Raw genomic sequence first — 25,604 nt, 5'->3', positions numbered from 1 at the left:
CCAAAGGATCCCCATTGACCAGATTGACCTAGAAGGGTGCCCCGTTCAGGTGGTCAGACGAGTGTGAAGCGAGCTTTCAGAAGCTCAAGACAGCTTTGACTTCGGCACCGGTATTGGTGTTACCCACAGGTTTAGGATCTTATACAGTATATTGTGACGCATCTCGTTTTGGTCTGGTGCGGTATTGATGCAGGGTGGCAAGGTTATTGCATATGCTTCGCAGCAGCTGAAGGTTCACGAGAATAATTACCTTGTTCATGATATAGAGCTGGCATCCATTGTTCACGCGCTGAAGATATGGAGGTACTATCTTTACGACGTGCCATGTGAGGTATTCACTGATCATCGAAGCTTGCTGTATTTGTTTAAGCAGAAGGAACTCAATTTGAGGCAGAGAAAGTGGCTGGAGCTATTGAAAGACTATGATATCACCATATTGTATTATCCCGGGAAGGCCAATGTGGTGGCCGATGCTTTGAGTAGAAATTCAGCCAGTATGGGCAGCCTTGCTTATATTCCAGTTGGTGAGAGACCACTAGCATTGGATGTTCAGGCCCTGGCCAACCAGTTCGTGAGGTTAGATATTTCTGAGCACAGCCGTGTTCTAGCTTGTACAGTTGCTCGGTCTTCTTTGTTTAAGCGCATCAGAGATCGACAGGATGACGATCCTCATTTACTTGTCCTTAGAGACACAGTGTGGCACGGTGGTGCCAAGCAGGTTACTGTTGGAGATGACAGAGTTTTGAGGATGCAGGGTCATATTTGTGTGCCTAATGTGGATGGACTTCGTGAGTTGATTCTTGAGAAGGCCCACATTTCCCGGTATTCTATTCATCCGGGTATCGCCAAGATGTATCAGGACTTGAGGTAGCATTATTGGTGGAGGCAAATGAAGAAGGACATAGTTGCCTATGTAGCTCGGTGCCTAAATTGCTAGTAGGTAAAGTGTGAGCATCAGAGACCTGGTGGTTTACTTTAGAGGTTAGATATTCCTGAGTGGAAGTGGGAGCGTATCACTATGGATTTTGTTGTTGGACTCCCACGGACTCAGAGGAAGTTCGATGTAGTTTGGGTCATTGTGGACAGGCTGACTAAGTCAGCGCATTTCATTCTTGTGGCAGTTACCTATTCCTCGGAGCGGTTGGCAGAGATTTACATTCGTGAGATCGTCCGTCTTCACGGTGTGCCCGTGTCTATCATTTCTGATCGAGGTACACAGTTTACCTCGTACTTTTGGAGGGCAGTTCAGCGTGAGTTGGGTACGCGGGTTGAGTTGAGCACAACATTTCATCCTCAGACGGACAGGTAGTCCGAGTGTACTATTTAGATTTGCGTGCGTAGTCCGAGCAGGTTTTCGGAAAGCTTTTATATTGAAAATTGATAAAAATTAGAATTTATGCCTTAAAAGTTAATTTTAGTTGACTTCGATCAACATTTTAGTAAACGGGCCCGGATCTGTGTTTTGACGGTCTCGGTGGGTCCGTATCAAATTATGGGACCTAGGCGTTTGCCCGTAATCGAATTCGGAGGTCCCTAGCTCAAGTTTTGATTTTTTGATAAAAATTAGAAGTCTGGAAATTTTTTGTTTTTATGAATTGATTGATGTTTGGCATTGTTAGTACCGGGTCCATATTTTGGTTTCAGAGCCCGGTACAGGTTCATTATGATAATTAAGACTTGTCTGTGAAATTTGGTGAGAAACGGAGTTAATTTGACGTGATTCGGACTTTCGGTTGAGATAATAGTAACTTTAAAGTGTTCTTGAGAATTTCATTTGATTTGGTGCTAAATTTAGAGTTCTAGGTGTTATTTTGGCGATTTATCGCGCGAGCAGGTCCGTATGATATTTTAGACTTGTGTGTATGTTTAGTTTGGAGCCCCGAGGGCTCGGGTGAGTTTCGAATAGGCCACGAGATATTTTGGACTTTAGAAATCTATTTTTTTCTGCACAGTCTGGGTTCTGGCATGTCCTTCTTCACGTTCGCGAAGGTCGTCTCGCGAACACGAGGAGTAAACTGGTGAGGCAGAGAATTCTTCTTCGCGAACGCGAAGGCCTGGTCGCGAACGCGAAGTGATGGGGGATTTACCCTTCGTGAACGCGACCGGATCATCGCGAACATGAAGCACTTGGGGACCTGGGGAAGGGTTGGTCGTTCCTTCATCGCGAATGCGAGAAATGCCTCGCGAACGCGAGGTCCAGGGGGGAGTAACCATCGCGAACGCGAAGGCTTGGCAGCCAGTACCCTTCGCGAACGTGACAGTGCTCTCGCGAACGCGATGAACACTGTCGCCCAACACTTAACAGAATTCAAAAATGGGATTTAGCCAAAAATTCATTTTTCTAAAAAACCAAACGGTGAGAGGCGATTTTTCAAGAGCCATTTCTTCCCCAAATTGTTGGTAAGTGATTCTAAACCATTTTCTTTCAATTACCCATTACATTTCTTGCATTATCAATCTAAAATCTAGAGTTTTCATGGTAGAATTAGGGGTTAGGGTAGAAACTAGGAATTTCAGAAATTTGAGGATTTTGACCTCAATTTGAGGTCGGATTCCAAAACCAATTATATATTCGGGCTCATGGGTGAATGGGTAAATGGATTTTGGTTCGAACCTCGGGTTTTGACCAAGCGGGCCGGAGTCTATTTTTTGACTTTTTGGAGGAAAATTTGGGAAATTTAATTTATGCAATATAATTGATTCCTTTAGCAATATTTGATATTATTGAGTCATTTTTGAATAGATACGAGTGGTTTGGAGGTGAATTCCAAAGGAAAAGCTGTGATTGAGAATTAAGTGACCTTCGGAGCGAGGTAAGTGTTGTGTCTAACCCTGACTTGAGGGAATTAGGTACCTTAGATTATTTGCTAAGTGAAATTCATGTGAGCGACGTATATGTGAGGTGACGAGTACTTATGTGCCGCCAATTTACCTATTTTTCCATATTTCTTTGTTTTTCTTATATTGTCTCATTCCTATGCCTAATTGCTACGTGTTATACTAGTGTTGTTCAATTTATCGTTCTTATCGTGTTTACAAATTTTTTGGTGATAATTGAGTTTTTATTTCAAAGTTGAGACTGATATTATGGAAACAAATGTTGAAGTAAGGCTTGTACTTTTTATTCTATCTCCCTGTTGTTATTTATGCATTGCATTATGGTAAGGGAGAGTGTTAATGCACGAAGGGTGATGTCGTGCCATATTGTGAGTGTTAATGCACGAAGGGTGATGCCGTGCCATATTGTGAGTGTTAATGCAGGAAGGGTGATGCCGTGCCATATTATGAGTGTTAATGCACAAAGGGTGATGCCGTGCTATATTGTGAAAATTAATGCACGAAGGGTGATGCCGTACCATGATATGATAGTTAATGCACGAAGGGTGATGCCGTGCCGTTTCTATTAATTTTATGGTGAGATTGAGAGTAAAAGCACGAAGGGTGATGCCGTGTATTTTTCCTTACTGTATTCACTGTTCCTGTTGATTCATGGTATATTGACTGCTTCGGTGATCATTATGTTGTAGTTCTTTATCTTGTATTCCCCTCGGTATGTTCCCCTCCCGACATTTCCTGTTTAGTTCTTCATTTCTGTTATTTGTATATACACTGTTAAATTGTATAGGTGGATTTGTAGGTGCTTTGCCTTACAATCGTCACTACTTCGTTGAGGTTAGGCTCGATACTTACCAGTACATGGGGTTAGTTGTACTGATACTGTACTCTGCACTTTATTTGCAGATTTTGATACCGGCTCGGGTTGATCGAGATTTTGCTATTGGTCCGCTGTCCAGAGACTCAATGTAGATCTGTCGGCGTTCACAGACCCTGAAGTCCCCATCTATATTTTCTGTTCTACTGTTTCTTTCATTCAGACAGTTGTATTTCTTCAGACTATTACTTGTAGTAAATTCTAGAATGCTTGTGAATTGTGACTCCAGACCCGGGTGGTAGTAATTAATACAGTTTTATGATATTCCGCACTTATTATATTTTATATTAGTTAATTATTGTTAATTACTGAATGAGAATAAGGAATTGGTTTAATGATTCTCTAACGTTCGTTTGCCTAGCAAGTGAAATATTAGGCGCCATCACGGTCCCGTCGGTGGGAAATTTCTGGTCGTGACAATAATATGCCTAGAGTTGACTGTTAAGCATAAAGTTATAACATTTTCCGTATTCGTACCTTTTTTGAGAACTATCTGGGCTATACTTGAGGTTACAAAGAAGATGATTCCCTATATAAACTGGGTAGTTACTAATTCTACGTTAAAATAATTACCGATTTAAAGTGTGATAGCAGACTTTGCACATGCTTACACTATGGCGTGCTATTTATACCAGTTTATAATCATGAGAATCTTATTTCATTATCATATACAAGTGTACTTGTTTAATTGCTCCCGTATGATATGCTGGGACTGGAGGCCTGTGACCATGCCGGACGATTCATATTATTGGCACGTAAGTTGTCCGTGCCGTGTGTGGGAATTTTGTTTCTATAATAATTTATCTGATCTATCAATTTTCTTCCTCTACAATTGTATACATGCACCTACGGTTATCCTCTTCACGAAACTTGAGGAGTTGGTTGTAACATTGCGGTTGTGGTGGTGCTTGTTGAACTTGTAATATGGTTCTCTTCCTTGAGACATCTCCCATATTTGGGTACACAGATTGCACAGTTTGTGGATCTGAGTTATATTGGTGTGGCATGTTGGGGGATAGTTTGTTTAATAATATATGGTCATTGGACCTAGAATAGGTACTATCAAGTTCGATTATGGTATATTCAGGAGAATAATATTGAAGTCGGCTTAGGAGAGGATTATGGTTCTGATTGGGACGAGGGAGCTCCATGGCTAGTTGATCTGATGAGTGATTATGATTTTTTTGAATGTTTCTTTCATCATTGGCAGTGTACGAAGGTTTCAGAATGAGGTTCTGTGGAATGCGGGGTTTTACACTAGTACTTGGTTGGTTTTGAGTAGTTACTGTGATCATAAATGGTGCTACGAGTATGCGATTTTTGTAGTATGTTATGTGATTATATCTGGGATTATACTTATGGTTGGATACAGCTTGTTCAGGTTTATACAGTGTGTAGATATGAGATTTGGGTCTTGAAAAGAATCCTGGATGTTAGAAATTTGGCTCCATGGTTTTTGGGCTAAGGTAAATCAATGATTTTTAGTTATGTTGTGTGGTTAGGCCATAAAATAGGGTTACGTGAGATAACCCCCGGGTACGTGTGTGGTAAGATGGAATAGTGAAGTGGTGGCTTGGAAACAACTCCTGGCACGTTCGAGGACGAACGTATGTTTAAGTGGGGGAGAATGTAACGACCCAGCCGGTTATTTTGAGTATTATAACTCCGTTACCCAATTTACTGCTCAATTTATGCCTTACAATTGATTTATGACTTATCGGGTTAGTTAGTTCGGGTCCGGAAGGATTTCGGAGTGAAATGAGATACTTAGTCTCATAATTGAAAACTTAAGTTGGAAAAGTTGACCGGATATTGACTTATGTGTAAACGACCTCAAAATTTAATTCCGATGATTCCAATAGCTCCGTATGGTAATTTTGGACTTAGAAGCGTGTCCGAAAAATTATTTGGAGGTCCGTAGTGGAATTAGGCTTGAAATGCCAAAAGTTGAATTTTTTAGAAGTTTGACTAGGGGGTTGAATTTTTGATATCGATGTCGGAATCTGATTCTGGAAATTGGAATAGCTTTGTTATGTCATTTATGACTTGTGTGCAAAATTTGAAGTAATTCCGGATTGATTTGATGTATTTCGACATAAGATATAGAATTTGAAAGCTCAAAGTTCATTAGGCTTGAATTGAGGTGTGATTCGTGATTTTTGCATTTTTTGATGTAATTCGAGGCTTCGACTAAGTTCGTATGATATTTTAGGACTTGTTGATATATTTGGTTGAGGTCCCGAGGGGCTCAGGTGAGTTTCGGGGTGGTTTCGAACCATTTCTAGGCCATTTTTAATTTCTGGTTTCTGCCTATAGAGGTGTGCATCGCGATCGCGAACATTTGGTTGCGTTCACGAAGAGCAAACAGCAGTTTGGGGCCTTGTCAATCGCAATCGTGGAAGCTCTTTCGCGATCGCATAGAACAAAATCTCTGTTGCATTGACCCGACTTTGAAAGCTTATATCTCGCAATCTATAAGAAATTTGGAGATAATCCAAAAATTAAAGTTGTAGCCCTTGGTGTCTAGTTTTCAAAAAGTTAAACCATTTGCAATTTGGTGTTTTATACAAAACGTTATGACTATTATACTAGAGGCTATCTGGAAGAGTTGGGGAGTTTGTTCTTCGAGATCGCGAAGCATTTTCTGCGATCGCAAAGCAAAATTTTGGGGCTGAAAAATTTTGTGCTTCACGATCGCGAAGCATTTTCCGCGATCGCGAAGAGTAAATGCCTGGAAAAAAGATATATTTTGAGGTTTCGGCCATTTTAACACATTTGGAGCTTTGGAGCTCGGATTGAAGCGATTGTTGAGGCGATTTTCACCATATCGATTGGGGTAAGTGATTCTAACTCGCTTTTAGTTAAATTATACGAATCTATTTTTGTTTTTATCAACAAATTAGTGTTTTGGGTTGAAAATAGTAGAAAAATTCATAGATTTTAATTGAGGATTTGAAAGCCGAGTTGTGGTCGGATTTGAGTAGTTTTGGTATGGTTGGACTCGTGGTTGAATGGGGGTTCAGATTTTGTGAGTTTTATCAGATTCCGAGATGTGGGCCCCACTGGTGATTTTTGGGACGTAATTTCGAATTTTTGAAAAATATTAGTATTTCTATATGGAATTAATTCTTATAATTTGTGTGGGCTGAATCAAATTAATTGTAACTAGATTCGAGCCGTTTGGAAGTTGATACGCGCAGAATGAAATTTCTGGAGCATTGCTTAGCTTGCTCGACATTGGATTTGGCTTGTTCGAGGTAAGTAACTCTTCTAATCTTGGAGCTGAGGGTATGAACCCTGAATACATGTATTATGTGAATTTTTGGGAGGTGACGCACATGCTAGGTGACGGGCATGTGGGCGTGCACTATAGAAATTTTGACATAATTAATTCCGTGGAATTTTATAGTAAATTAATCTTGGCATTTTCCTTGTATTGTCATATGTTAAAGGAAATTGAGCTGAGAATCATATTGAAAATCATGTTGGGCTATGTGCAGTATTATTGGGACCCACAAAGGTCGTATTGTTGTGAATTATTTGTTTTAAATTGAAAATTCATACTCAGTCATATTCGTTTCATTGCATATCATATCTCAATCTATGTTGTTATTTATTGATATATCATATCATCATTTTCGGGCTAATTGCATGACATTGTGAGCTCAAGAGACTGGAGAGATTGATGATTGAGTGAGGCCGATGGCCTGATTGTGAAGATAATTATGGGATTGGGCTGCACGCCGCAGCAGGCCAGATTGGCTTATTATAGCACGTGAGTTATCCGTGCGGATCCAGATATTATTATAGCACGTGAGTTGTCCGTGTGGATCCATATATTATTATATCATGTGAGTTGTCTGTGCAGCACGTGAGTTGTCCGTGCAGATTATAGTGCTTGGGCTGAAGGAGCCCCTCCGGAGTCTGTACACACCCCCAGTGAGCGCAGGTACCTACTGAGTGCGTGTGCCGAGTGCCGAGTGCAAGTGCCGAGCGATTGAGAGTATTGAGTGACTGTGAGGACTGAGTGACTATGAGAACTGAGTGATGGGGAGGACTGAGTGAATTGATACTCTGAGAGTATGCATATGAGTTCATCTATGAGATACATTGCATTGGCATACACACATGACATACATGCATAGAGATGTATTTTTTCTCATGTTGTACGATATTACATCATTCATGATTTCTCATACATGTTGGCAGCTGGGCATAGTGATGCATTTATTTTACACTGGTTATCTGGAAAAAAATGAAATATCTTGTTTATTATTGAAAGGATTTTGGGAAAATTATTGTATTCAAATTTATTCATATTTTTGGCAACTCCGGTAAACGATTTGGGTTTTCATTGATGTACTTGAAAGGCTTGAGAATTTGATTGTTGAGTTACTTCTGGTATTACTTGTTTAAGTTGTTATGAACTATTGTTGGTTATTGAAGTTGGGACCCGACCTTGGTACAAACTCGTCACTACTTTCAACCTAAGGTTAGGTTTGTTACTTATTGAGTACATGGTGTCGATTGTACTCATACTACACTTCTGCACCTTACGTGCAGATGTTGCCTGCTGATGTTGCTGTGTTTGTTGGGAGCTGGATCTGAAGATGTACCCGCGCTCCGGTTGTAGCTGCCTCTTGTTCATGGCAGCCTTAGATTTATAACAATCTGTTCATGTACATTTTGAACAAATGATGTATTATTTCATACCAGTTTTGTAAAGTCTATTCTTAGAAGCTCATGATTTGTACTACCAGTTCTTGGGGAAATGTATTGGTTTTATGTATTTTCTTTTAATTAATTGCCTTATTAATTTTATTGGAATTGGATAGTTGATAATTGGCTTACCTAACGGCTTGGATTAGGTGCCATCACGACTAGTTGGATTTTGGGTCGTGACAAGAATAATACAAATAAAGGTTTGAATAAAATAAAGTTGTCTGAAAATAAACACACAGCTAAAGTAAAGTAGACGGGGACTTCAGAACTGCGGACGCCGTGCAGTTATACCTCAAGTCTCCTCTGGTAGCTGAAATCCGAGTAAGTCTATGGTACACCGCAGGGACCAACTCCGAAATCTGCACAACAAGTACAGAGTGTAGTATTAGTAAAACCGATCCCATGTACTGGTAAGTATCGAGCCTACCCTCGACGAAGTAGTGACGAGGCTAAGGCAGATCACTTACATTAACCTGTACACAATAATAATAATAACCACAATAATAGAATTAAATCAGGTAACTCATTTCTAACAGTTGAAGCCAACTCAGCAGTCATAACCAATTATTGTTTCAATCAATTTCCGTTGCAGCGTGCAACCCGCTCCCACAACATATTCATTTTCAATCCTCCCATATATTTATTGTTATCAAGTATATATAGACTTTTAAATAAGTCTGTTGCGGCGAGCAACCCGATCCCCCAATATGGACTTTTAAACAAGTCTGTTGCGGCTTACAACCCGATCTCCCAATATAGACTTTTAATAAGTCTGTTGCGGCGTGCAACCCGTTCCTCCAATATATTCAATTCAATCAATTCTGTTGCGGCGTGCAACCCGCTCCTCCAATATATTCATTTACCAATTCTTATAAAAGAAATTTCCCCAATAAATGCAACAATTAATATGAAATTATAAGATAACAAGCATACAATAATTATGAAACAAACAATGACAAATAACAATTTATTATGGAAGTCAGGGAGAAAATAGACAGTTTAATATTTAATATGCTAAATGTCAAGTAGTAATTATGACATATAAATCAAATAAGCATGTAACAATTATTGCAGGAATTCAAGAATTAATAGTTGACAAAGAAAAAGAGAAAAATAATTATTATAATAATTAATTCGTATCTTAAAATAATTTATGAATTTTAAATAATTATGCAAATAATTAATTTGACAAAGTATAGGCACTCATCACCTTGCCTATACATCGTTACACATGAAATTCACATAGCAAATAATTCAGGGGTTCTATTCCCTCAAGTCAAGGTTAACCACGACACTTACCTCGCTTTGCAATTTTCATTCAATTACTCGACCACAACTTTTACTTTTGAATTTGTCTCCAAAAGCGTCAAATCTATTCACAAACAATTCAATATACTCAATACAAATTATAGGAATTAATTCCATATGAATTTACTAATTTTCCGGATAAAATCTGAAATTTACTTTAAAAATTGACAGTGGGACCCACATCTTGAATCTCAGAAAAACTTAAGAAATCCGAACGCCCATTATGAGACGAGTCCAACCGTACAAAAATTATCAAATTCCGATGTCAAATGGACTTTCAAATCTTAAATTTTTATTTTTGGAAGATTTTATAAAAATCTGATTTTTCTCCCAATATTTCACGTATTCATGATATAAATGAGCATGGAATCTTGAAATATAATCATTATAGGATAAGGCACACTTACCCCAATATTTTTCCGTGAAAATCGCCCAAGAATCGCCTTACCTGAGCTCAAATATGGACAAGGTTCTATTCCCTCAAGTCAAGGTTAACCACGACACTTACCTCGCTTTGCAATTTCCATTCAATTACTCGACCACAACTTTTACATTTGAATTTGTCTCCAAAAGCGTCAAATCTATTCACAAACAATTCAATATACTCAATACAAATTATAGGAATTAATTCCATATGAATTTATTAATTTTCCGGATAAAATCCGAAATTTACTTTAAAAATTGACAGTGGGACCCACGTCTTGAATCTCAGAAAAACTTACGAAATCCGAACGCCCATTATGAGACGAGTCCAACCGTACAAAAATTATCAAATTCCAATGTCAAATGGACTTTCAAATCTTAAATTTTTATTTTTGGAAGATTTTATAAAAATCTGATTTTTCTCCCAATATTTTACGTATTCATGATATAAATGAGCATGGAATCTTGAAATATAATCATTATAGGATAAGGCACACTTACCCCAATGTTTTTCCGTGAAAATCGCCCAAGAATCGCCTTACCCGAGCTCAAATATGGACAAGGTTCTATTCCCTCAAGTTAAGGTTAACTACGACACTTACCTCGCTTTGCAATTTCCATTCAATTACTCGACCACAACTTTTACATTTGAATTTGTCTCCAAAAGCGTCAAATCTATTCACAAACAATTCAATATACTCAATACAAATTATAGGAATTAATTCCATATGAATTTATTAATTTTTCGGATAAAATCCGAAATTTACTTTAAAAATTGACAGTGGAACCCACGTCTTGAATCTCAGAAAAACTTACGAAATCCGAACGCCCATTATGAGACGAGTCCAACCGTACAAAAATTATCAAATTCCGATGTCAAATGGACTTTCAAATCTTAAATTTTTATTTTTGGAAGATTTTATAAAAATCTGATTTTTCTCCCAATATTTCACGTATTCATGATATAAATGAGCATGGAATCTTGAAATATAATCATTATAGGATAAGGCACACTTACCCCAATGTTTTCCCGTGAAAATCGCCCAAGAATCGCCTTACCCGAGCTCAAATATGGACAAGGTTCTATTCCCTCAAGTCAAGGTTAACCACGACACTTATCTCGCTTTGCAATTTCCATTCAATTACTCGACCACAACTTTTACTTTTGAATTTGTCTCCAAAAGCGTCAAATCTATTCACAAACAATTCAATATACTCAATATAAATTATAGGAATTAATTCCATATGAATTTACTAATTTTCCGGATAAAATCCGAAATTTACTTTAAAAATTGACAGTGGGACCCACGTCTTGAATCTCAGAAAAACTTACGAAATCCGAACGCCCATTATGAGACGAGTCCAACCGTACAAAAATTATCAAATTCCGATGTCAAATGGACTTTCAAATCTTAAATTTTTATTTTTGGAAGATTTTATAAAAATCTGATTTTTCTCCCAATATTTCACGTATTCATGATAAAAATGAGCATGGAATCTTGAAATATAATCATTATAGGATAAGGCATACTTACCCCAATGTTTTCCCGTGAAAATCGCCCAAGAATCGCCTTACCCGAGCTCAAATATGGACAAGGTTCTTTTCCCTCAAGTCAAGGTTAACCACGACACTTACCTCGCTTTGCAATTTCCATTCAATTACTCGACCACAACTTTTACTTTTGAATTTGTCTCCAAAAGCGTCAAATCTATTCACAAACAATTCAATATACTCAATACAAATTATAGGAATTAATTCCATATGAATTTACTAATTTTCCGGATAAAATCCGAAATTTACTTTAAAAATTGACAGTGGGACCCACGTCTTGAATCTCAGAAAAACTTACGAAATCCGAACGCCCATTATGAGACGAGTCCAACCGTACAAAAATTATCAAATTCCGATGTCAAATGGACTTTCAAATCTTAAATTTTTATTTTTGGAAGATTTTATAAAAATCTGATTTTTCTCCCAATATTTCACGTATTCATGATATAAATGAGCATGGAATCTTGAAATATAATCATTATAGGATAAGGCACACTTACCCCAATGTTTTTCCGTGAAAATCGCCCAAGAATCGCCTTACCCGAGCTCAAATATGGACAATGGTTGAAAATGGGACGAATCCTATTTTCCAGAACTTAAGTTCTGTTTCTCGAATTTTTACCCTTCGCGAACGCGGTCAGTGCCTAGCGTTCGCGAAGCACAAATTTGTGCTGTCCAATTTTACCCTTCGCGAACACGAGAGCTGCCTCGCGAACGCGAAGTTTGCTTGGCTTGGCCTTCGCGAACGCGAAGGCAAATTTCTCTCCGGTCATTTACTCTTCCCGAACGCGAGGCTTCAATCGTGAACGCGAAGCTTTGAACCTCGACCCTTCGCGAACGCATTTCCTCTGTCGCGAACGCGAAGCACAAAATGTTCCAGTCCAATTTACTCTTCGCGTTCGAGAGAGTACCTTCGCGAACACGAAGAAGACCCCACCAGAAGCCTGAAGTCTCGGGTTAGGGACCTCAGAATTCGATTCCAAGCATACGCCCAAGTCCCAAATCACGATACGGACCTGCCGAAATTATCAAAATACTGATTCCAGTCCGTTTGCTCAAAATGTTAACCAAAGTCAACTCAGTTGAGTTTTAAAGCTTTATTTCACATTTTAATCTATTTTTCACACAAAAACTTTCAGGAAAATTATACGGACTGCGCATGCAAGTCGAGGAATGATAATTAGTATTTTTCGAGGTCTTAGAACACAAAATTATTTATTAAATTTAATAATGACACTTTGGGTCATCACATTTTTACCGTGATTTCACTAGATATGAAGGATTTTGGGGAGTGATCTGGCGAGATTTTAAATTTTTTAGCTACTAACATTAATTTTAAAAGAATGTTAGGCTAGAGGTTGGGCTAGCAGCTATTATGGTTGCATTGAGGAGCAAGAGTCTCGTTGGTTTTCTAGGTTTCACTTGCTAGTTCTTATAATTATTTTTGGGCAATGAATTGTATACCTAATTTGTGACTACCAATTCTCATTAGTTTTCACCACGTGGCTACAAATGAATTTCTCTCATCTTTCTTCTTCTGCCTTTTATTGCAAATTTGTCGTAGCAAATTGAGATCTAAATTGTGGTCGTTGAATGTTGCGATATAAGGTTTTATTACACATGACGTCAACTTGTTTAGTGAATAAATTTTTTTGTATGAAAATAAAACCTTCCTTGATATTGTAAGGTTTCTGAAAGACGACAAAAATCACATTTTATTCTAAATTTTCTCTTTAATTATTTCACCATTACGTTAAGTCTACTTATGATAACATGTAATTTTTATAATAAGCATTCCAAATACAATAACATCGAAAATAAAGTAATAATAAATGTAACTAACCGGTTAACTTATATATTAACAGTATAATAAATTATTATACTGTTAGTACGAACATGCTTGACAACTACATACACTCATTTGAGCTTCACATTGACCTTTAACATAAGCTGCACGATCATGATATTTGTTACACTGAACCTGACAATCATCGTCACTTGTACAGGATCCCCAATTTTCGTGAACAAAAAGCCAACATTGCCCAGCTGTCAACTCTGCATGAGTTAAAATATTTTAATTAAGATTTGATGATTCATTAACAAAAACATGATTCTTTTGTTTACTTCATATTTTTCAATTTATTCACAAATGTATTTTTCAAGAAGTTACAAGAAAACCACTAACACCTCTAACTGCCTTTTTAAAAAATAATAAAAAAAGTTTTAAACAATCCATTGAGTAATGAATTTTAATGAATGATCATAAGCATTAAAATGATTGACAATATAAATTTAATTAAAGAACATGATGAGAACTATCGTCATTAATTAGGTAGAAATTAAAATGTTTACAGACATGATTAATTACTTTCATTGATTAGAAAAATAAAGGAGCTTTCATATTATAAATTTAATACTAACTTTTGCTAATTCAATTAAAAGTAAATACCCACCTAGTGATGCAAAGGTGAAGACCATGCAAGTCAGAAGGACAAAGATTTGTGATGTAGTCATTTTTGCTTCGCTCAAATGAATTATAGTCACTATATGAATAAGGGGGATTAAAGAAGTATGTTTCTGAATGTTTTTATAGCAGATGTTTCATCCGTTTTTTCCCATGAACCCGTTACTTGCAAAATTAAATTCTAAGCATTAAATTCTTCTAATTAATCTTCAGTTTCGTTTTTCATTTAATGTCACTTGAACAATTAAGAACTATGATAATAATTGAGGAATTTCCGTAAAGTGCTATATATGTAACCATAGTTTGATTAATTACTATTCGTTCGCGCACCAAATATAACCTGTATATACACAACCTATATCGATTGTATTTCACAATTAGTATAACCAAGGCGAAATACAGAAAAATTAACAAACCGAATGCTTCCATTGAGAGTCAAACTCAACACTACTAGAAGATGTCAAATTTTCGACCATTAAGTCGGTCGAAAATCGGTCGAAAATCACTTATTTCCGACGGAAATGAATATAGGAGGTCACAAAATTTTTTCGATCAAAACGGTCGGCAATTTGCGACCAAAACAGTCGCAAAAAGGAAAAATCTGGGAGACCGGCTAAATTTGTCTTTTGCGACCGCAACGGTCGGTAATTTTACGACCAGAACAGTCACACATTTAAATAAATTATTACTTATTCTTGACAGTTCCGACCGTTTTGGTTGGTAATTTTAATAATTAATTTAAATTTAATTCAAAATTTCCGACCAAATCGGTTGAAAACAATTAAAATTAAATTAAAAAATAATTAATTTTTCCGACTACTTCAGTCGTAAATATGAAAATTTCCAGTTAAGTTTTCCGACCAAAGTAGTCAGAAATCAGTCGGAAATTCTGAATTTTATCAGTAGAATTTTGCTGCATTTTAAGCTACACCATCTGCAATTCAAAACTAATCATTCAACGTAATATGTGTCACAATTGCTCAAACAATTGAACACAAACCATCAAATATCAAACTACCAATCTATATAATACTTTCGAACAAGTCTAAACACATCTATCATAACACATTAAAGTATAAAAACTTCAACCAAATGATATTCATGTCTAAAACACATAATCCAAGTGTAAACCCAACCAAGTCGAAACTAATAAAGTCTAAACTCATATTACATTCAAAATTACTACCGATCATTACTGGTTTCAGTCTCCTCATTGTTAGATTCTTCTATTCTAGGTTGCTTTTCATGGTTTTCATGAATGTCCGCATCATATTTATTGTTTGTTGAGAATTATCCCATTGTTGAGACAATTCATTGATTTGTGTCCGCATTTTCTCAATTTCTTCGGGTGAAGCAGAAGCACCACTAAAACATGCGGCTGGATGACTGGACGGCGACTTCACTCCAAGTCCATAGACTCTACCTTTATTTATTTTTATGAGAAAATAAAAAATATATTTAAATGAGCAAGAGAAGAAACATACAACTTGTACAAAATAATATTAAAACGAAGTCATGTCTAAAAAATTACTAAAATATTTTACACCTTTATTTACTCCACGAGCTGCCTGTGTCCATATCGAAGTCATATCTTCGGGCGTCGGCTGAGAATCGGGTTTAGTTTGTTGCCACTCCTCCATTCTTCTGTGATACCATTCCTGAAATATTGTTGACAAACATTATATAAACGAATTAATCTTAACCAAGAATAAAGGTAGTATTGTTAGAATTTTACAAACGTCTCCGATGCACGCAGTTCAACCCATGTTTCTTTTGTACCATCCTCCTCCTTCTTCTTATGTGTCTCCTAAAAAATAGTAGCATGAGACACATTTTCCCCATGTGCCTTTTCCTTTCAAAATAAAAAATATGAGTTTATTACTTGGATCTCATATAATTAAAGCTAAGTAAAATTTTATAAATAACTTACCAATCTTAATCGATGGGCCGCAAAACTGATTGAACCTCCGGTGTGCAACGAGCCACCCTTACTGGAGACTCTGTTTTTCTTCGCCTTTTCACCCCTCTGCTTCCATTCTTCGGTATTCGACTTTGCAAATAGTTGATTCCAGATATCTTCACGCAATCACAAAGGCCTGCTCCCACCTTTTCGAGCAATAGAGTGAGTATCTTTAATCCTGTTCTAAGCTCTCTTCTCGAAATTTTTATTCACCAGATTTTTATGCTGAGGCTGCCATACACATTTAGTCTGCAATTAAAATAAATGTTAGACGAACATAATAAATATTATATAAATTATATTTATTCGTACCTTAAATTGAAACCACATATTCAATCTAATTTGGTATGGAATCACTCTCCAGGAATTTTACGGCTCATGAAAAAATGACTTCATAGCTTCCACATCCATATGTGTGGCCTGAAAGGATGGAAAAACCTACATTATATGTAAAATAAACATTCGTTAAATATATATAGATCTTTATTCAAATAATTAGAAATTAAAGAATTACTTACTCATCCCCATGGGGTACGATAATTAATCGATGTATATGATTGTACTCTACAATCCCACTAGCATAATGTCTCCGTGAAGGAGCAACTGAAGCAACACTAGTAGATGGGGATGCAGCCGCCTGAGATCCTCCAATATCAAATCTAGAAATACTAGAAGTAGATGATGATGGAGTGGATTGTAACAACCCGATTTGTTGTTTTAAGAATTTATGCCTCGTTCAGTGACTTAAGGTCTCGAAAAACTTCATAATAAGTATTATGACCCGCGGGTGTAGTCGAGTTTGATTTACTGAAGATTCGGAATTAAATTAAAAGAACAATCCTTAATTTGAAACTTAAATGGAAAGAGTTGACCGGGGAGTTGACTTTTGAGCATACGACTCCGGAATAGAATTTTTTGGGATGGCAATAGCTTCGTATGATGATTTCGGACTTAGGCGCATGTTCGGATTTGGATTTGGAAGTCTGTAAGACAATTCGACACATTTTGGCGAAAGTTGGAAAATATAAGATTTTGAAAAAGTCCGATCGAAAGGTAAATTTTTGATAACAAGGTCGAATTTCGATTCCGGAAGTGGAAATAGCTCCATTAAGTCAATTATGACTTGTGTGAAAAATTTGAAGTCATTCCAGATTGATTTGATACGTTTCGGCGCAAAATATAGAAGTTGAAAGATTTGAAAATTTATAATTCGATTCGATGCACGATTCAGAATTTCGGCGTTGTTTGACGTGGTTTGAAGCCTCGACTAAGTTTGTATTGTATTTTAAGACATGTTTGTATATTTGGTTAAAGTACCGAGGGCCTCGAGTGGATTTTGGAAGGTTAACGGAGTTGATTTTTGGATGAGATAGCTGCTAGAAATTTCTGTTGTTTCTGGGCAACAACTGTTTGTTTCACTTCTGCGGATGTTTGATCGCAGAAGCGAGGATTTCATCGCAGAAGCGAATGGGAAGGGGTACTGGACAAAGGTCGCAGGTGCGACGCATTTTGCGCACCTGCGTGATCGCAGAAGCGGAATAAGGCAGCTTGGCATTGTTTCGTAGAAGCGGTCATTTTGATAATTCTTGTATATTTTCTATTCATATTTAGCCATTTTCGTGCTATAAACATTGAGTTTTAGCCTATGAGGTGAGTGCCCAGGTGGCGTTAAATGTGACTCATTAATCCGAGTAAGTAATCATGAGGTCTTCATGCCTCACATTCCGTTGTCAGTATTGTAAAAATTCGAAATGAGGTGGTGGTTAATATGAGATTAATTGATGATGCTGAAATTAATTATGAACAACTTTTAAGACCAGAGATGTGGTGATGAGCATACATATGATGTGCTTCATGTCCTGATATCATTATGGTAATGAAATGCTTGTGATGCCGATATTGGTATTATTGATATATACCTTGTGGTATTTTGTTGAGCTGTGGATGTGTTGTTAGGAGTTATTTTTGGTGTTACTCTGGCGGGTGGATAGGCCCAATTACAGGGGAGACTCTGCCGAAATTTCTGAAAAATTTGGGAGTTAGTAAAATTTGGAGGATTGGGATTTGCAAAGGAAGAGATAAATATGTTATGTGTTTGAGGGCGAATGATCCTAAGCGTGGAAGAATGTAGCACCCCAGAGAAAGTTTTGAAGTACTTCAACACTATCAAAAAAATTGATGTGTGCGTAGGCACGAGTTGCTATAGCCAGTTGAGACTAATACCGTGCGTTGTTGTGAAAATCAGACCTTTTGAAATATTTGGAGTGTAAGAAATTGATGTTAAAGTTTACAAATATGGATAAAAAAAAATAAACTCAAAAGAGATGATGTTGTAAGGCTTATCTCAAATGCGGTAGCGTGGAATCAACCGTGAGTATATGTGTAAAAGTAAAATCATCAATTTGGTAACCTCAGAATAATTCTTAGAACGTTCGAGGACGAACGTTTGTTTAAGAGGTGGAGAATGTAACGACCCGACTAATTATTTTAAGAATTTACGCCCCGTTTAGTGACTTAAGGTCTCGAGCAGCTTCGCAATAAGTATTATGACCCGCGGGTGTGGTCGAGTTTGATTTACTCAATATTCGAAATTAAATTAAAAGAACAATCCTTAATTTGAAGCTTAAATGGAAAGAGTTGACCTTTGAGCATACGACTCCGGAATAGAATTTCGAGGATGGAAATAGCTTCGTATGATGATTTCGGATGACGCATGTTCGGATTTGGATTTGGAAGTCCGTAGGACAATTCGACACATTTTGGTGAAAGTTGGAAAATATAAGATTTTGAAAAAGTCCGACCGAAGAGTAAATTTTTGATAACAAGGCCGGATTTTGATTCCGGAAATGGGAATAGCTCTACTAAGTCAATTATGACTTGTGTGCAAAATTTGAAGTCATTCTGGATTGATTTGATATGTTTCGGCGCAAAATATAGAAGTTGGAAGATTTGAAAACTTATAATTCGATTCGATGCGCGATTCGGGATTTCGGCATTGTTTGACGTGGTTTGAAGCTTCGACTAAGTTCTCATTGTATTTTAGGACATGTTGGTATATTTGGTTAAAGTACCGAGGGCCTCGGGCGGATTTCGAAAGGTTAACGGAGTTGATTTTAGATGAGATAGCTGCTGGGAATTTCTGTTGTTTCTGGGCAGCAGCTGTTTGTTTCGCTTCTGCGGATGTTTGATCGCAGAAGCGAGGATTTCATCGCAGAAGCGAATGGGAAGGGGTACTGGACAGAGATCGTAGGTGCGACGCATTTTGCGCACCTGCGTGATCGCAGAAGCGATTGCTGGAACGCAGAAGCAGAATGAGGCAGCTTGGCATTATTTCGCAGAAGCGGTCATTTTGTCGCAGAAGCGACATAGCAGAAGCGCATTTTCTTCCGCAGAAGCGAACACTGTTGGGAAGTGAACTGTTGGGCTTCGCAGTAGTGCATTTTGGCTCACAAAAGTGACCTCGCAGAAGCGCAAAGTCTGTCCGCAGAAGCGAAAACTGGACAGAAACTTAAGGACCAAAAATGGTCATTTCGCCATTTTCGATTGGATTTTTGGAGCTCGGTTTTGGGGGGATTTTGGAGGAGTTCTTCACGATTTCGACCTGGGTAAGTATCCTATATCCAAAACTAATTATATTTCATAAATCCATGGTTATATTCATCATTTAATTCGAATTTAAATGGAAGAAATCAAGATTTTTACGAAATCTTCCAAAAACAAATATTTAAGATTTGGAGGTCGAGTTGTTTTTGGAATTCGATAAAATTGGTATGGTTGAACTCGTATCAGAATTGATATTCGGATTTCATGAAAATTATATCAGGTTCCGAGGGGCGGGCCCCGCGTTTACTTTTGTTGATTTTTTGGAATAAATTTTTAAGTCGACGTATTATTATTCAGAATTGTTTCCGACGAATTTTAATGGAGTTATACAATTAATTTGGATAGATTTGAGCTGTACGGAGGTCAATTCAAGCAAGAAGGCTATTTTTGAATATCGACCTAACTTAAGAAAGGTAAGTGTCTTGTTTAACCTCGAGTGGGGGAATTACCCCTTAGGCATTGAGTCTTATGTGCCATTTGTGAAATGTGAAAAGCCGTGTACGCGAGGTGACGAGTACGTACTCGGGCTTATACATGCAAAATTCATTGAATTAAAGTCTTAGGTATTATTGTGTATTGTAGAAAATTATTAAATCATCTGTTTGCCATGCCTAAATCCTTATTGTTGAATTTGTTTTTATATGATAATTTGATGTGATTGTTACTTGAAATATTTATGAAATTTTGTGAGCATTGTTGGTTTCATATTTCTTGGAAATTAATTCCAATATGAATTTTCTTATGCAAATAAGTAATTTAAGCGAGCTTAAGAATAAGAGTTAATATAATTATCTAAATTTGCATTAATGAAGGTTTTTCTTTATACTGAGTAATTTCTATCTCTATTGATTATTTTTGGGTGTTATATACATTGTGTGGAGCCTCGGGCTATTTGTTGTGAAATTAATTGATTTTTTTATATCTTTGGAATTTGGTTGTGGCCATTGGGCAAATTGTGATATGAATTGATTTTATTATGTTACCGTGTTAATTTCTCGTGTAAATTATTGTGTTGTGTGAGTTATTATTTTGGGGAGATAAGGGTGGTATTTCACCGTTGATATTATGTGGGTATAAGGGTGGCATTTCACTGTTGTTGTGTTTGTTAGAATATTATCTGGGCAGAGCGATAAGGGTGGCTATATGAGCGATAAGGGTGGCAATAGGAGCAATAAGGATGGCTATAGGAGCGATAAGGGTGGCAATAAGGGTGGATATAGGAGCGATAAGGGTGGCAATAGGAGCGATAATTGTGGCTATTGATATTGTCTGGGCGAAGCGATAAGGGTGGCTATAGGAGTGATAAGGGCGGCAATAGGATCAATATGGGTGGCTATTGTCAAGAATGATATGTGATGATGTGGGGTTGTGGTGTTGATGATTTTCATGTGATGTTGTGATTTTCTTGTGTTTATTTTTATACCTTGTGCAATTTATCTTGTTATTGGTAAATTGATAACAATCTGATTTATGTTGAAATTGAGAGCCTGTGGCTATTGCCAGGCGGATTATAAATTGAAATGTGGGCACGAGGTGCCGTGAGTAAATAATAAGGATATTTGGCACGTGAATAGTCCGTGCAGTTGTGATATGAAATATGGGCACGAGGTACTGGGATGAAATGATAATGATAATTTGCATATGAATTGTCTGTGCAGTTGTGATATCATTTAATTATGGGCACGAGGTGCCGTGAAAAAATAAAAATCGGCTGAGACTCTTGTTTATGAAAATTATGAAAATGGGCCGAGACCCGTATTTTTTTTTTTATGATTATGAAATGAGGTGTCACTTGGTGACTTTTTAATTGAAAGGATTATATTCAAAAATATTTATTTGGAAGGATTTTTATTCAAAAAGAATTATATGAAAGAATTGTATTTGAAAGATATTTATTTGAGGAAATTATATTTGAAAAGATTTATTGAAAGAATTATATTTGAAAAATAATTATTTGAGAAAACTACATTTAAAAGAGAGTTATTTGAAAGAATTATATGTGAAGGATATTTATTTGAAAAATTGAATTAATTGGGCGTACATGTATTTATTAATTGTTGAGTGATATTTATGGTATTCTTGTTGTCTTGCTGTGCATGCCACTAGTTATTTTATCCTGCCTTTATTTACTATCTGTTTCCTAGTATTTTGTATATTATATAGCACAGGTTATTAGACTAGTGAGTGTCTTGACTGAACCTCGTCTCTACTCCATTGAGGTTAGTCTTGATACTTACTAGGTACTGACTGTAGTGTACTCATACTACACTTTTGCACATTTTTGTGCAGAGCCAGGTATTGAAGATATCGGACTTGAGGAGAGTTAAAGTGGGATTGTAAGGATTCAAGGTAGAGTTGCTTGGTCGTCACTGTCCCTTGGAGTCTTTTCATTTCATTGTACTCTTAATTTTTAATCAAACAGTATTGTATATTTGATTCTCGTGATCATTTCATGTATTCAGTTAGAGTTCGTGACTCAGTACTGCTAGTCTTGGGAGGTTGTATATTGTAATTATTTCTGCTGTTAGTTTTAAAAAAATGGCTTCAAAAGGTAATTGAAATTGGCTTACCTAGTCTTAAAGACTAGGTGCCATCACGACGCCTGTGGTGGGATTTTGAGTCGTGACATGGATGATGATGGTGGCACAAAAGATGAACCATCATGCCCACCATGGGATGGAATTAATGGTGAGCCATTATGCTGACTAGCAGGGAAATGAGGACTCAAAAGTGACAAATTAGGCATTGGCATAAAATTTATAGTAGTGGAGGTTGAGGCTGAACCACCCCGTACGATTCTGATGATTCCTATCATACATCCATCTACGATGCCCAAATTCTATCTAAACATATAAGAGAATTAGAAGGTGAAATATATTTATGTTATTTACACTAACTAATAAATTTAATAATATTTTTCAAAGGTTACTTATCTAAATAGTTTTATAATATATTTTAGTATAATATGATATTTATCTATCTTATTTAGTAATCTAAAAAGGGGTTTTGCACTTATCCAAATTTATTAGTAAACTAAAAGGCAACTATAAACTTAATTCAATTTCAAACTAATGATTTCTTATATTTAATCAACTTTAATTTTACAATCATTTACTTCACTATTGTTAAAATCATACTAGCTACATCACATTTCATAAGTTTACCTACGGGCTTTATTTTTTTTTCCTCTAGACTAGGGCGATTAGCGCAAGTTAAGTAAACCTTCGCCGACGGCGGCGGCCATGGCTAGAGGGCGAGGAAAACCGAAGAAACAAGCAATTGTAACAGTGGGAAGCTCAGTCAGTGCTAGGGTGATAGCTGAAATCCTAGAAAATGAAAGTGAACAGTGAGTGATTACATCATTAGCAACCCAATTTTCACCTTTGTCCCTGTTAATTTCGGCAAGCAAAATGACCACCGGAGCTAGGAATTTGAACATAAGTGAGCCTCTACAACTTCAATTGATGGGAAATACTGAAGAACAACAACCAACATAACTCAAACAACCAGATCTGTGGAAACCTGAGCAGACATCAAAGGGCCAAACTCGAGATAACACTTGGTCTGGGCTATTCAATCGCAATCGAGCAGCAACTAATGGTATGCCACTTGATTACATATCACCAGAGTTGATTGATGGAAGTCTACTAGTCAAGCTCGATAAGAAAAAAACAAACAGGGAAGCTAATAAGTGGAAGGATGCTTTAGTAGTTTATGTGATAGGTAAAACACCAGGATATAACTATATGAAACGATATATGGCTCAAAATTGGAATATGGTAGCTGAACCTGAAGTATATTATCATGAAGAAGGGTATTATATTGTTAAATTCCAGTCGATGGCTGATTTGAATGAAGTACATTATGCAGGCCCATATAGCATAAACAACAAACCTATGATCTTGAAGCAATGGTGCCCGGAGTTTGATTTTAATGCTGAGTTCCTTACAGAGCTGCTTTTGTGGGTTAAATTTCCTAGCGTACCTATGAATTGCTGGAGCCGAGATTCATTAAGTAGGATAGCTAGTGCGATTGGAGTGCCAAAGTATGCGGACGAATGCACAGCAAAGCAAACCAGAATATCATTTGCCAGGATGCTTATAGAGGTCAATGTCACCAAGCCATTACCAGATGAAGTAACTGTACTGGATCCATCAGGGAAAATATTTCAACAATCAGCTATATTTGAATGGAAGCTAGATTATTGTGAAGAATGTTTAATGATAGGACATAATTGTACAAAGCAGAAAATGAATGATGTGAAGAATGAGGAACAAAGAAACAATAACTTTCAAAATAGTAAGCAAGGTCCTAAGAATGTGGTGCAAACCTGGGTGCCAAAGGAAGTTAAAAGAGATACAACTGAAGCTAATGGTGAGAAGAAGGGAAATCAATATGATGCAGGCAATCAAAAAGCTCAGCAGCCAATAGAGAAAGTGGATATAGAGGAATTGAGCCCACACTCTAAAGAGAAGCATTTATTAAAAGGGAAGGCATAAAAAAAAATTAATGGTCGACCTGTGAATCAACTGATTGAAGCAGCCATTCCAGTGAGAAATGAATTTGAGATCCTGCAGTGTGAAGATGATGTGATGACAAAACTCCTACCTACTGATATAGGTAGAGGATTTATATGTCATCAATAATGATTTGGTTAGTATGGAACATGAGGGGTATAAATAAGAGATATAAGCAGAAAGAATTAGCTAAGTATCTCAAAAAAAATAAAATTAAAGTAGAAGAATTAGTGGAGACAAGGATGAAGGAACATAGAGCTCAAGCAATTTATAATAAAATTGTCCCAGGTTAGGAATTTAAAAATAATTACAGCTATGCACATAATGGCAGGATTTGGTTGATCTGGGATACTAATGCTTACAAGATTGAAGTTGTGAAGAAGGCAGCACAGATTATTCACTGTTCAGTGGTGAGTAGGAATCAACAAATTGAGTATGAAATGACAATAGTGTATGGATACAATACAGTGGAGCAGAGGAGAGATTTATGGCAACAATTGAACAGTTTATCTCAAACAATAACTAAACCATGGATCATTTTGGGGGATTTCAACTCTATCTCAAGTCCACAAGATAGATTGAAAGGAGCAACAGTCACTAGCTATGAGATAAAGGATTTTACAGAATGTATTCAACAATTGATGCTGAATGAATTGACATGGAAAGGAGATTATTATACTTGGAAAAATAAGCAACAAGGGGGTGACAGAATATGGAGCAGAATAGACAGAGCTTTTGGAAATGCTGAATGGATGGTAAAATATGGCCACTTGCTTAATGAGTATAAACTGCCACATATATCAGATGACTGTTCTATGATGATAACTACTAATGTGAGGGAGCCAAGGATCAGAACAACATTCAAGTTTTTCGATGTATGGGCAACTCATGAGAATTTTCTTCACCTAGTGGAGGATAACTGGAAACAGAGATATCACTCACACACGATGAGAAATATCTGGATTAAACAGAAAGAATTAAGGGAGAAGCTGGAAAGATTAAATGAAATTGAATTCAAGGGTGTAGCAACACGAATTATTCAAGCAAGAGAGGATCTCCAAGAAATACAACTCAAGTTAAGGCACCAATACTTAGATGAGTTAGCAATGGAAGAAAAGAAGATTATCTGTCAGCTTGAGAAGTGGTCTATGATAGAAGAAAGTGCATTGCAACAAAAAGCCATGGCAAGGTGGATCAAACTTGGAGATGCCAATACAAGCTACTTTTCAGCTGTTATCAAAGATAGAAAATAGAAGAAACAAATACTAGAGCTAGAATATCAAGAGGGAGGCAGATTAACAGAAGCAAGAGATATCAAATTAGAGATAATAAAGTTTTATAAG

At 36.8% G+C, this 25,604-nt stretch overlaps 1 protein-coding gene and 1 long non-coding RNA gene across 2 annotated transcripts; one reads left to right on the top strand and one right to left on the bottom strand.

Moving 5' to 3' along the window:
- Positions 1-15,292: 15,292 nt before the first annotated feature.
- On the bottom strand, positions 15,293-16,938 carry LOC104112764 (uncharacterized). Its single transcript, XR_001972582.3, has 5 exons — positions 16,454-16,938; positions 16,112-16,390; positions 15,917-16,033; positions 15,728-15,839; positions 15,293-15,604 (listed from the first exon to the last, which is right to left on the bottom strand). It is a non-coding gene; the product is annotated as an uncharacterized lncRNA (long non-coding RNA).
- A 6,408-nt stretch (positions 16,939-23,346) lies between these two features.
- On the top strand, positions 23,347-25,514 carry LOC138910349 (uncharacterized). Its single transcript, XM_070201579.1, has 3 exons — positions 23,347-24,237; positions 24,365-24,417; positions 24,593-25,514. The coding sequence occupies exons 1-3, from the start codon at positions 23,347-23,349 to the stop codon at positions 25,512-25,514; spliced, it is 1,866 nt and encodes a 621-aa protein (XP_070057680.1).
- Positions 25,515-25,604: the final 90 nt, after the last annotated feature.

This window comes from Nicotiana tomentosiformis, chromosome 4, assembly GCF_000390325.3.
Source record: "Nicotiana tomentosiformis chromosome 4, ASM39032v3, whole genome shotgun sequence".
NCBI classification, from domain to species: domain Eukaryota; kingdom Viridiplantae; phylum Streptophyta; class Magnoliopsida; order Solanales; family Solanaceae; genus Nicotiana; species Nicotiana tomentosiformis.
This window is presented reverse-complemented; position numbering and strand designations above follow the sequence as displayed.

Bases quoted from the DNA above. Each gene is read 5' to 3' on its own strand.
- LOC138910349 (XM_070201579.1), top strand. From the start codon at position 23,347: ATGCCACTTGATTACATATCACCAGAGTTGATTGATGGAAGTCTACTA. The intron at 24,238-24,364 runs GCATAAAAAAAA...CTACTGATATAG, and splicing joins AGCATTTATTAAAAGGGAAG to GTAGAGGATTTATATGTCAT. The intron at 24,418-24,592 runs GTATAAATAAGA...ACATAATGGCAG, and splicing joins GTTAGTATGGAACATGAGGG to GATTTGGTTGATCTGGGATA.